This window comes from Trypanosoma theileri (assembly GCF_002087225.1).
Source record: "Trypanosoma theileri isolate Edinburgh chromosome Unknown TM35_Tth_42_V1, whole genome shotgun sequence".
NCBI classification, from domain to species: domain Eukaryota; phylum Euglenozoa; class Kinetoplastea; order Trypanosomatida; family Trypanosomatidae; genus Trypanosoma; species Trypanosoma theileri.
Genome location: NW_021639884.1, coordinates 35,322 through 46,006, shown reverse-complemented (window position 1 = coordinate 46,006; position 10,685 = coordinate 35,322). Strand labels below are relative to the sequence as shown.

General features: G+C 37.4%; 5 protein-coding genes across 5 annotated transcripts; all 5 read left to right on the top strand.

Moving 5' to 3' along the window:
• Window positions 1-83: 83 nt before the first annotated feature.
• On the top strand, window positions 84-3,005 carry TM35_000421150 (uncharacterized protein; the record flags this gene model as incomplete). The annotated part of the gene is made up of 1 exon (XM_029029926.1): window positions 84-3,005. One exon carries the CDS (start codon window positions 84-86, stop codon window positions 3,003-3,005), a length of 2,922 nt encoding a protein of 973 aa, XP_028878723.1.
• A 270-nt stretch (window positions 3,006-3,275) lies between these two features.
• TM35_000421140 (uncharacterized protein) lies at window positions 3,276-5,024 on the top strand (the record flags this gene model as incomplete). Its single annotated transcript, XM_029029925.1, has 1 exon — window positions 3,276-5,024. The coding sequence occupies one exon, from the start codon at window positions 3,276-3,278 to the stop codon at window positions 5,022-5,024; it is 1,749 nt and encodes a 582-aa protein (XP_028878722.1).
• Window positions 5,025-5,766: 742 nt separating this feature from the next.
• On the top strand, window positions 5,767-6,240 carry TM35_000421130 (uncharacterized protein; the record flags this gene model as incomplete). The annotated part of the gene is made up of 1 exon (XM_029029924.1): window positions 5,767-6,240. The coding sequence occupies one exon, from the start codon at window positions 5,767-5,769 to the stop codon at window positions 6,238-6,240; it is 474 nt and encodes a 157-aa protein (XP_028878721.1).
• Window positions 6,241-6,635: 395 nt separating this feature from the next.
• TM35_000421120 (uncharacterized protein) lies at window positions 6,636-7,310 on the top strand (the record flags this gene model as incomplete). Its single annotated transcript, XM_029029923.1, has 1 exon — window positions 6,636-7,310. One exon carries the CDS (start codon window positions 6,636-6,638, stop codon window positions 7,308-7,310), a length of 675 nt encoding a protein of 224 aa, XP_028878720.1.
• A 687-nt stretch (window positions 7,311-7,997) lies between these two features.
• On the top strand, window positions 7,998-10,577 carry TM35_000421110 (uncharacterized protein; the record flags this gene model as incomplete). Its single annotated transcript, XM_029029922.1, has 1 exon — window positions 7,998-10,577. The coding sequence occupies one exon, from the start codon at window positions 7,998-8,000 to the stop codon at window positions 10,575-10,577; it is 2,580 nt and encodes an 859-aa protein (XP_028878719.1).
• Window positions 10,578-10,685: the final 108 nt, after the last annotated feature.

Here is a 10,685-nt window from a genome sequence, read left to right as displayed (position 1 = left end):
TTTTTTTTTTTTGTTTTCCTTCTTCTCCTGCGCGCGGGCGGGGTGATAAAATATAAAATAAAGAAAAGAATTAGAGTAAAGGGATGATAAAACATGGAGAAGGCCCTCTTTATGAAGAGGCAAAATTAGCTCTATGTAAACTTTCCGAAGTTTCTACTAAAAAAAAACCACTTATTCAAGCAGAGGAACGATCAACTGAAGCAGTTGAAGAAATAATGGATTTATTGGGATTAAATGTACAACCAGAAGTTATTATCTGTAAAGTAGATGGTGAAATCATAGAAGTATCTACTAGTACTCCTTTGGTAATGCTTTTTGGAGAATTTGCAAAATCTTTGGGGGAAGGAGAACTTTTACCAATTGAAGAAAAAGTTCTTTTAAATCAATGTACATTTGTAGCTTCACTTCCAGATCGTCTTGCGAATATCCTTATTAATGCATCTTGGAGTCCAAAAAGTCTTGAAATTGATATAGATCTTTTCATTACTCGTATATCTCAAGCACTTTGTAGTTTTTTACTTGTAATTCATAAAACGTCACCTATTGATAATGTTGAAGAGTCCTTTAAACAGAAACATTATCAATTTAGAAAACAGAATGCAGCTCTTGTTTGTGAGTTTATGATACAAACAATGGTTAGACGTGGGTATATGAAAGTTTTTTACCAATTTTTTATATTATCAATAAGGAATCAAGAGATGTTTTCCATTATTTCAGAAGAAATAATACCTCTTGTGTTTAAAGCTATATTTAAATGTAGTTTTAAAAATTGGGAAGTTTCAAGTGAAAATATGGAAAGAACTTTGGTAGTTAGGAATAATAATAAATTATATTGGTCAGAGTGGAACTCATGGATCTTGCAAACATCAGAAAAAGATTCAAATTTGAAGAAATTATTAGTAACTTCTTTAATTCGGATGATTTCTTTTTCAAAGAAGAAAAGTGATATCCCAAACGATAAGCTTTTAATGTTTAATGCTTTACATGATGAAATATTTATTACACAAATATTATCTGTGCCTAATGAAAGAGGCGTTTTGCGAATTATTTTTCGAGGAATTCTTCCAGAAATTGTAGATCAACCCAAAAATGAAAAAGAGGTTGATGAACTATCAGAAATTGAAATTAATATATTTAAGGAGATTTTTAACAAATGGGGTAGTCATGATTTTGTTGAAAAAGGTTCTGTTGAACTTAATACCACTTTGGCAAATGCAGTTTTGTATATACTTTTGCATGTTAAAGAGCGTATGATAAAATGTGAGAACAAACGTCTCCCACATATCTTATTACAGCCTCTTTTGGCTGGAGTTTCAGAACGTTTTGAAATTATTAGGTCAAATGAGATGAGAAATGAAGCAATAACAGTTGCTTCAGCGTTTGCAACTTTTTTTGTAGGTGAAAAAGAAGCTTTGCATGCATTTTCTAATTTAGAACAGTTTCCAGGACTTATTAATGAATGGTTAAAAGGTGAAATTGATCCTTCAAGACTTCCAGGGTCGTTACAAGTTTTTAATGAAGACTTACCTCATAATGATAACGATAAAACAAAATTTATCTTATGTCGTCGAAATTTAGAGGAAGATGAATTTCCACTTGATCCTAATGATAGTTTTACATTCTTCTGTAGAAGAGATCCTACAGTGACAACGAAATTGAAATTATCTAATACTGATTCTGTGGTTTTTTATGACCAAAATACTGTTAATCGTGGTAAATTATTTTCTTTTGGTAAAACAATACATGAGCAAGATGAATTAGAAGATAATATATCAATCCTTGTTACTTTACGTGAGTCTTATAATGCTATAATGGGAATTGGAAGAAGCAGTAATGCTCAACTTCACGAAGTTCAACAAGAAATAGAAAGTGGACTTCGAGGATTATTTACCGCATTAAAAAATATTAAAGAAAAACTTGGTATTTGGAAAGAACAAACTGTAAATGGTGAAATAATGCTTTCACGTAAAAAAATTGGTAGAGAACTTAATCCAATGATTCCATTACTTATTCCTACTTTAATGACACTTACAATTCATGCCCCAGAAGAACGACATAATGAATTAATGAAGTTAAGATACTTGAATATTGTTTCTTTAATTATCGTTTCACCGGAAAATGCATTAAATCAATTAAGTAAAATGTTATATTCTGCTCATTATGGTGTTTTTCAACGAGTTGAAATGGCGAAAGCTATTGGTGAAGCGGCGAAATATCTATCACAAGTTGAAATTACTTTAAAATCTCAAGAAACCTCAGAAAATATTAAAAATCGAAGTAATCAAGGTTTACAAAAACGAATATATCCTCCAATACCAACGGAATCAACTGCACCCCTTTCAATTAGAGTAACTGAAGGAAAAGAAACAAGAAGATGGGGTAATGCTGTAATTGAAAGAGTAGAAAAGAAGAAAAAGCAATATTCAAGTTACCTAGCAGAAGTTGTTAGTTTTTTTATATCAACTCTTTTAGCAAAAGCTGAAGATGATCATTTTTCATTCTTTCGTGATAGTGATCCATACACTCCAGGAGAGGTACTTCGAACTATATGTATTATAGTTCAATGTATAGCCTCGGCTCGGCATGTTGCACCCATTTTATGTGAAAGTATTATGTCATTTGCTTTGGTAGTGGTAACACATCATCCATTATTAGTTATAAGAAAACAAGGTTGGATTCTTATTGGTGAGTTAATGAGATCCTGGTGTGGTGCAGGTCCACTTATTCCTAGTGAAACTTCTCCTATTCCTTCTCGGAGTGTTTTTGGAGGCTCAGTTTCATATGTTTTTTCAGAAAAATGGTTAGCGATGCAACAAACGTTACAAGCTTTATTTGAAAAAATAAAAGATGATCCATCTTCTGCTGAACCCGCATTTCTTGTACTTGCTGATATGCAAGATTTGGTAATGTCGAAGCGAGATATGGAGGTTATGGAAAATCGTGTAGTTAACACGAAAAAAATAACCGTTGCAGCTGTTAAGGAAAATACTATAAAAAGTTTTTAAATTCATATCTATATCTATAAAAAGAGTATCCTTTCGTTTTTCATTATTTGAATTTTATCTACGATATGCTTGTGTGTGTGTGCGTGTGTGTGTGATTATTTTTTTTCCCCATGTGTTATTATTTTTTTCTCCTTAGGTGGTAATACTTAATTGTTCTTCCTTACTTCTTTATCTCTCTTTTTTTTTTTTATTGATTGTATTTTTGTTATTGTGCTATGTCTATACATGTATATATATGTGCTTTTTTCCCCGTTTAGCTGAGGACAAAGAATGCGCCGCATTCTTTCATATTCTGGGAAATTGAATGGACTAGAACCATTGATGTGCTCGCAGCGATTTGTACGTCGAAGAGGAAAAGTGGTAAAAGAAGAAACTGAACAAGTAACTTCATTTGACCTTCCTTCTTTTCGTGCAGGAAGCATGTTAGCAGCACCTGAAACTTCCTTAGATAATATTCGAGCAGAAATATCTCGCATGCGTTCAGATCAAGTAAAGCGTAACGAAAAAGCTAATGAGAAACCAGTTTCTTCTACACATAAGGAAGTATCATCACTTCATTTCGGTTTAAGTGAATTTATGGATAAACTTCGTCCAAGTGAAACTTATTGCAAAGGACATGATGTGATTGAATGTGTTAAAGCTAAAGATCGTACTGCTCGAAGACAACTTTTTCAAGATGCTGATGAAGTACTACGAAAGAAAAACAAAGAAGATACTCTTAGATATTTACAATTAGTCTATGGTCGTATTGGGTCATCCCATCGTGAAGAAGTAATGGAAACTGTCAATTTCTTGATGCAGGAGGTTGAAAAAGAAACGCAACGAATAGAAATGGAATCCCGTGAAACCACAGAAACTAAGGTATCATCGTTAAATGGTAGTGAAATTTCTCATTATGAAGCGAAAGAAATGGCTTGGGTAAATATTTTGTCAAATATGCGTGATGAAGAGTTAATTAAATTGTGGAAATGGGGTTTATTGGATTTTGATACTATCGAATCATTTGTAGTTGCACAAGCACATGATGAGGCATCTGAAAAAAATTTAGATCCTGAAGGAAAAGAAGAAGGAAATGTATTAACTTCTACTTCTTCTGTATCCTTTAATAATGAAGGAAAGGAGAAAGTAGAAGTAAAGGTAGAAGAAGAAGAAGAAGAAGCAAATCTTTCATCATCTCTTCCCATTGAGCAAAACATTGAAGCATTACAAAATGTTAGTGAAATAGACGAGTTAACGGCAACTGTATATGAAAATGCTTTCTTGGGTTTACCTGCCATTGATCTTGCACCAGTTATGCAAAAAGTTCAACTAAAACGGTATGAAGACATTTCAGAACGTGAGTTACGTCTTCTGGAACGTTATGAGGAAGTTAAACATACGATTAAACTCCCAAAGAACGTTACTTCTACATCTAATCCGGAAACATCTGATAAAGATAGTGAAATTAAAAGTGAAGGTGAAAAAAATGATTCTGTATTATTTTCATCTAAAGATAAATCTTCTGTCAATAAAAAGGTAGAATTGACTAAAATGGAAGTAACTGACGCTATGATAGATCGAGCATTTTCTCCATCTAATCGTTTTTTACATGCTGTTGCACGTTATGACGATGCACTTCGTCAATCCTTTGAAGGTATGGAACGAATAAAACGTCGTGCACTTTTAGATCCTGTATTTCAGGCAGCAGTAGAAGAAGCACATAGATGGGAGGAATTATCAGTCCAACCGTATCTTCACAACGATGGTACAACAAATTTAACATCTGCAGCTGCAGAAAGAATAAACAAAAAGCAGCGTCGACTACATCGTACAAGTGGTGTTAGTAGTGCTCCTCTTCTTGGAGGTCCGTTTGCTAAACCGCAGCATGCGGCAGATATTCCTTTTTTTTATGGGAATGTTCGCAGCTTTGTCCCACCACGGGGACGATATAACATGCCAGCTCCACAGTTATCCCGCGAAGAAGCTTCTCAGCTTCGAAGCGCAAAGCGGAAGAAGTCACGAATGCGCTATCACAAGTAAAATGAGAAAAAAGAAAAGGGTTTTGTTGGCATGATATCATCATCTCACAGATACACATATACATACACACAAAAAAAAAAAAAAAAAACCCAATGAACAACAATATAACTGAAAAGAAGAGGATTATTTGACCATTACAAGAAAAATAGAGGAAGATATAAATAAAGAACGACTACTTCCAATACACAGAAAAGAAAACAACAACAACAAAAAAAAAAGAAAAATAGCATAGAACTATTCATAAGCGTTAGGTCTGGTATTCAATAAACATAAAATTATTAACATAGATCAATTGTAAATAGCCCAATAATCAGATTTATCATGTTTCACCTTTTTCTTTTCTCCTCCCTTAGTCGAATAACAAACGATTAAAGCAAAGGAAAATAATTTTTTAAAAAAGGGAAATTATTCTCTTAATGTAACAACAGTTACTTTTTTTTTTTTAACTACGAAGAAGTAAATAACTTCATATCATATCAAGCAAGCAAAAAAAAAAGTCATTTAAAAGACAATAACAAGAAAACAAGCAATATTGGTGAAATCCCTCTCCGCACACCTTCCGNTTTTTTTTTTATTTTTATTTTTGTATTCACCCTTCAAGAGTCTTTTAATCTTTTCGTTGCCTATAGGTCTCGCTAATAAAGGCAAAAGTCATTCAGAGGAAGGCGTTTGTTGAGAGATCACAGATATCTTCTTAAGAGCAAAAAGTAAGAAGGTGTATAATAAAAGAAACTAGGAGAAAATGCCATTCAAAAAAACAACAGAGGAAAATGATGATTATACCCCCTCTGAGCGTCTGACGGCAGCGACACTAGAGTATAAGAAACTAGAAGCCACCAATCAATCTAGTATGGAACGTATGTACGGTGCATTGTCTTCGACGTTTAAGATATCAGACAGACCTTGTGAAGTTCAACGTGCAGCAGTTATACAGTGTTTTGAAAAGATTCTTGGGACTACAGGAAATAGTGTTGAGGGTAAGGACAAAGGTCCTGGTGGGAACCTCACTGAAATGACTGTTGATAGTAGCAGCAATAGTAATAATGCACCAATGACAACAACATCGGAATTTCCTCCTGTTCACAAATGTTATGACTCGGTGTTATTGTATGAATCGTGTGTTTTGGAAAAGTCATTAGCGCAGCATCACAGCCTAGTTGCTTCCTTTGAGGCTCGTCACCGTGAGAAAGCAAACCTAGTTGGAAAAGATGGGTAATGAAGTAATGGATTTATGTAGCCGTATTTCTCTCTCACATTGTGTGCTTTTGTGGTTGATAAAAAAGAAGTGATACTAGAGAAAAAAAATGAGTTATCGGGGCTGCTTTTTTATGGCCATCAGATGGGATATGCATACTTACTTTCATCACATACATGCATACATATACATATATTCATACAGTGTATCCAAATACACGTGTTCCATGCAAAATCAGGGATATTTTTTTGTCATTTTTTTTCCTGTTATTCTTTTTTTTGTTGTTTTTTTTTTTGTTGTTGCTCTTGTCATATCTACATGAATATCTCCTTTCTTTTTTGTCTTTCTTTCTGTTTTTTTTTTTTTTTTTCTTTCCCTTTTTGTAACTCCCTCTCCTCATTACTACGGCAGGGGATATGCCACCCAAGAAGAAGCAAGCAGCTCGCAAAGAGCTGACGTTGGAGGAGCTGCAGCGACTCGGTCTCTCGCCCGAGGACGCCGCCCGCCTTCTCGCGGAGCGCAACCGACCGGCGGAGGAGCGGCGGGAGGCGGACGCGGGGGCGGCGGAGGCCCGTCGACGGGAGGCGGAGCAGCGGCAGCGGCAGCGGCGGGTGCGGGAGTTGGAGCGGCTGCGGGAGGAGTTGGAGCGGGAGGAGGGGCCCCCGCGGGTGGCGATCCGCGAGACGGAGGCCGGCGAGTGGGAGGAACTCCTGGCGGCCGCGGCAGTCGGGCTGAGACGGGCGCGGGAGGCTGAACGACTTCGCCACACCGAAGAGGCCCGGCAGCGGCGCCAAGAACAGGCCGCGGCGTATGCGGAGACCCTCGCACATCTCCCGCCGGAGGAACGTGATGGCTTCATCGCCGCCCAGATAGCCGCAGAGCATCAGCGCACGCAGGAAGAGCTGCTGCAGATGGAACGGGCGAAGGAACGGGAAGAGCGACGACAAGCACGTAAGAAGGCCGCCAAGAAGGAGCATCATCATCACAAACACCGTGATGGTTCAGAAGAGGACAGTGAGGCGGAGGAAGGTCACAGACGGCGAGATGCGGTGGAGGAGTTGGCAGAAGAGGTTACCTCGAAGTACGACTAAAAAATAAACAGGAACTGTAGCAACCGTAGGTGGTGGAGAGACATGATGGGGAAGAGAGACACAGCAACTCTGATGATGATGATAGTAGAGAGGTTTCAGGGAAATTATCTCTGTCTGTTTATTTGTCTCCGTGTATGAGCGTTGGAGACTGTGTGAAAGGTAAGGAGAATGGGTAAGAAAGTGAGAGAGAAAGAAAAAAAAAAAGGTTTTGCTGATTTTTTAATCTCCTTTTATTCCACTCTTTATCCTTCTCGACCATTATTATTATTGTTTTTATTATCATTATTATTATAGTTTTTTTTCTCTACTCATTTACTTGCAAGTGCTGTTTGATTTTTTTACTCTTCCCGATAAACCTCTGCAGATTTACACGTATTGATTTCATTACGACATGACAAAAGAAATGTTTTTTTTTTTTTTTTTTTTTTTTTTTTTTTTTTTTAATTACATGCCCTGTTTTCTCTGCGGCGTATAGTTTGAAAGGGCGGGAAGAACAAGGTAACGATAACAAAAAGAGAAAAAACAGTAGACCAAGAAAGTTACGTATATAAATATATATTTACTTATATATCCAGAAAATAGCAAAGTGAGAAAGAAGAAAGAAGACGATAGGAAATAAACAGAAAAGTAAAGGAGTGACGGACCGAACCGTGAAAAAAGGAAAAAATAAAACTGGAGTAAATTCTAATGGAAGGCGTGGGAACGCCCCCACCAGCAGATGGCGTTTCAGCCTCTGCTGAAGCGCCAGCAACGGATGATAATCGAGGCGGGAGGTGCGTATTGAAGAGTACAAACAGCAACAGTGAATATGTTGTCGACTCTGTATGTGAGCGCACCTCTCGGCCCGTGATATCACATACATTAATTTCACACCCTGAAGCGTTGCATGAAATATTGAAAGGTCCCCAAAAGGAACAGCAAGAAGAAGGAGGAGAGGAACGTGGTAGATCGTGTACTTCTTTACACTTCTGGAATTCTTGTATGTATAAGCTACCGGTAACGGTACTTGAACATATATTTTCTTTTCTTCCACCAAAAGACTTGTGTACGATGCTTGGCGTATCCCGTTTTTTTTACTGTATTGCCAATGCATCAGACCATACCGCTTGGAAATCGGCTTGTTTCTCATTATGGTCTGACAAGGAAGGATTTATGCGTTTGGTGGGGGATTGGTCCGCAATCATAAAGAAGTGTCAAGAAGAAGAACTGGAGGCTATTTATTTACAGCAACAGATCCTAAAGGGTGAATATCTTGGAGAAACAACGGCTACTGCTTTAGATGCGGTAAAATACAAATGGAGTGTCGCTGAAAATGAAAAGGAAAGACATATAAAAGAGCAAGAACTGTTATTAGTATCACAGCAAGTAGGGCATGATTATGGAAGTGAAGCGACATCATTAGGTGCAACAACATGCCATAGTGATAGCAGTACAACTACGACAGGAATAATGCTTAATAAAACCAGGGGTTTACGTCGTCAAGAAGAACAACAAGAGCTTTGGAATGCTTTTCCGTTAAGAAACACAGAAACATACGAAGCCATCAAAATGACGAAACTTCCATTATCTCTACAAAAAACTTTGGTTTCCCCTCTACAAGGAAATTTTTTACCTGGAACTTCTACTGCTTCTTCCGTTTCATCTGGAGGAGTCACTACATCAAGTCGGAAATTCTACTGGTGGGAAATAAAAAACGACGTCCAGCAACAACATCTCTCTCGTCTTGCAAGGAAATCACTCCGACAACAACAAAAGCAACAACAACAACAACAACAACAACAAAAGCAGCAGCAGCAGCAGAAGCTTCCAGGTGGGATGAGTCCTCTTCTCCTAGATGGTATTGATGACGATAATGATGATAAGACGACAAACAGTTCTTTTCACATTGACTTGGGTCGTAGTGAAGCCTCAAATTATGTTCGAAAACAAAAGTCTATCACTTTTACCTCCCATTCTTATCCAGGTAACGAATATGAAAGCAGTAGGAGTGGTCGTTCTTCTTGTATGGATTCTCATTTAATGGGACGTTTTCTTCATCCTGTGAAAACGCTGACAAGTAGTGTGCAGTCAGAACCTGTATGTCAGACATTAACGGAAAGTATATCAGAAAATGGTCTCAATGATGGGAGTGAAGAAGAAGAAGAAGATGGAAGTGAGGATGATGATGATGAAAGTGAGAGTGAAAGTGAAAGTGAAAGTCTTGTGGGTAAAGAATATCTCAAAAACCCATATCAAGAGTATGAAGAAAAGATGGCCATGACCCGCGCTCTGAGTTTACAGTTGTTGCATAAAAGACAAAGTACAAGTATATTAGCAACACATGAGCAGGGAAAAAAAGAAGAATATAATAACAATGACAATATCAACAACGATGACAGAAATGACAAAAAAAAAGAAATATCAAAAGAAAACGATGTTGATGATAATGATGATGATGATGATGATGATGATGATGAGGGAATGTATCTTCCAGTTTCGTGGAAGTTCGCATATTATATGTCTCTGCGTGACTCACGGTGTGAGCGTTTGACGGTGCAGGGTTTGATGGAGACGACATGGTTTGTTTGTTTTCGTCTCACAGGTAACAGTCATCCTGTGACCTTTACAGAGAATGGTACACTAATCATTCATCCAATACCCAGTCCATTGAATAACAATAGCAGTAATAATAATAATAATAATAATAATAATAATAATAATAATAATAATAATAATAATCATAATCATAATCATAATAATAATCAGAGCAGTGCTGATGGATTCCCTCCCTTTACGTATCAGTTACTTAAAGGAGGTACGGAACTTGAGGTAGAGACGTTTCCTCCATTAAAGGTCCAACGACGTCTTGGTAAAGTGACTGGCAATTCTACTAATACTGCTTCTTCAGGAAATGGTAGATCAGCTAACAGTGCTGCCGAACGTGCATTTAACGCTGAACCTGATACGACCCTGCGATCTCTCGCTGCTATTGCTGCCACTCATAAAAACACGACTGCAAATGGACGATGGGTGGTGGGAGAGTCCAATGAGGAGAATGAGAGAAATACTCAGAATGGCAATACCACTCATGATGATGATGATGATAATGGTGTTGGTGTTGGTGTGGAAGCGGCCACCATACTTGTTGGACAGGCAAACGCGAAACGTGCTAATAATGACTGGGGATGGGTGATACAGAATTATTTTGTAAAGATCTTCTCCGTGGACACACCCCTCCCTTTGTACATTCACCGACTGCGGCGCATGTGTGCGCCGCGTCCTCCCTAATGTAAATGGAGATACTTGTATTTGGGTCTTGCACTCATACATGTATATATCCGTTCTGTGGGTTAACTATGCGATTTTGCTTTGTTTGTTTTTTTTTTTTTTTTTTTT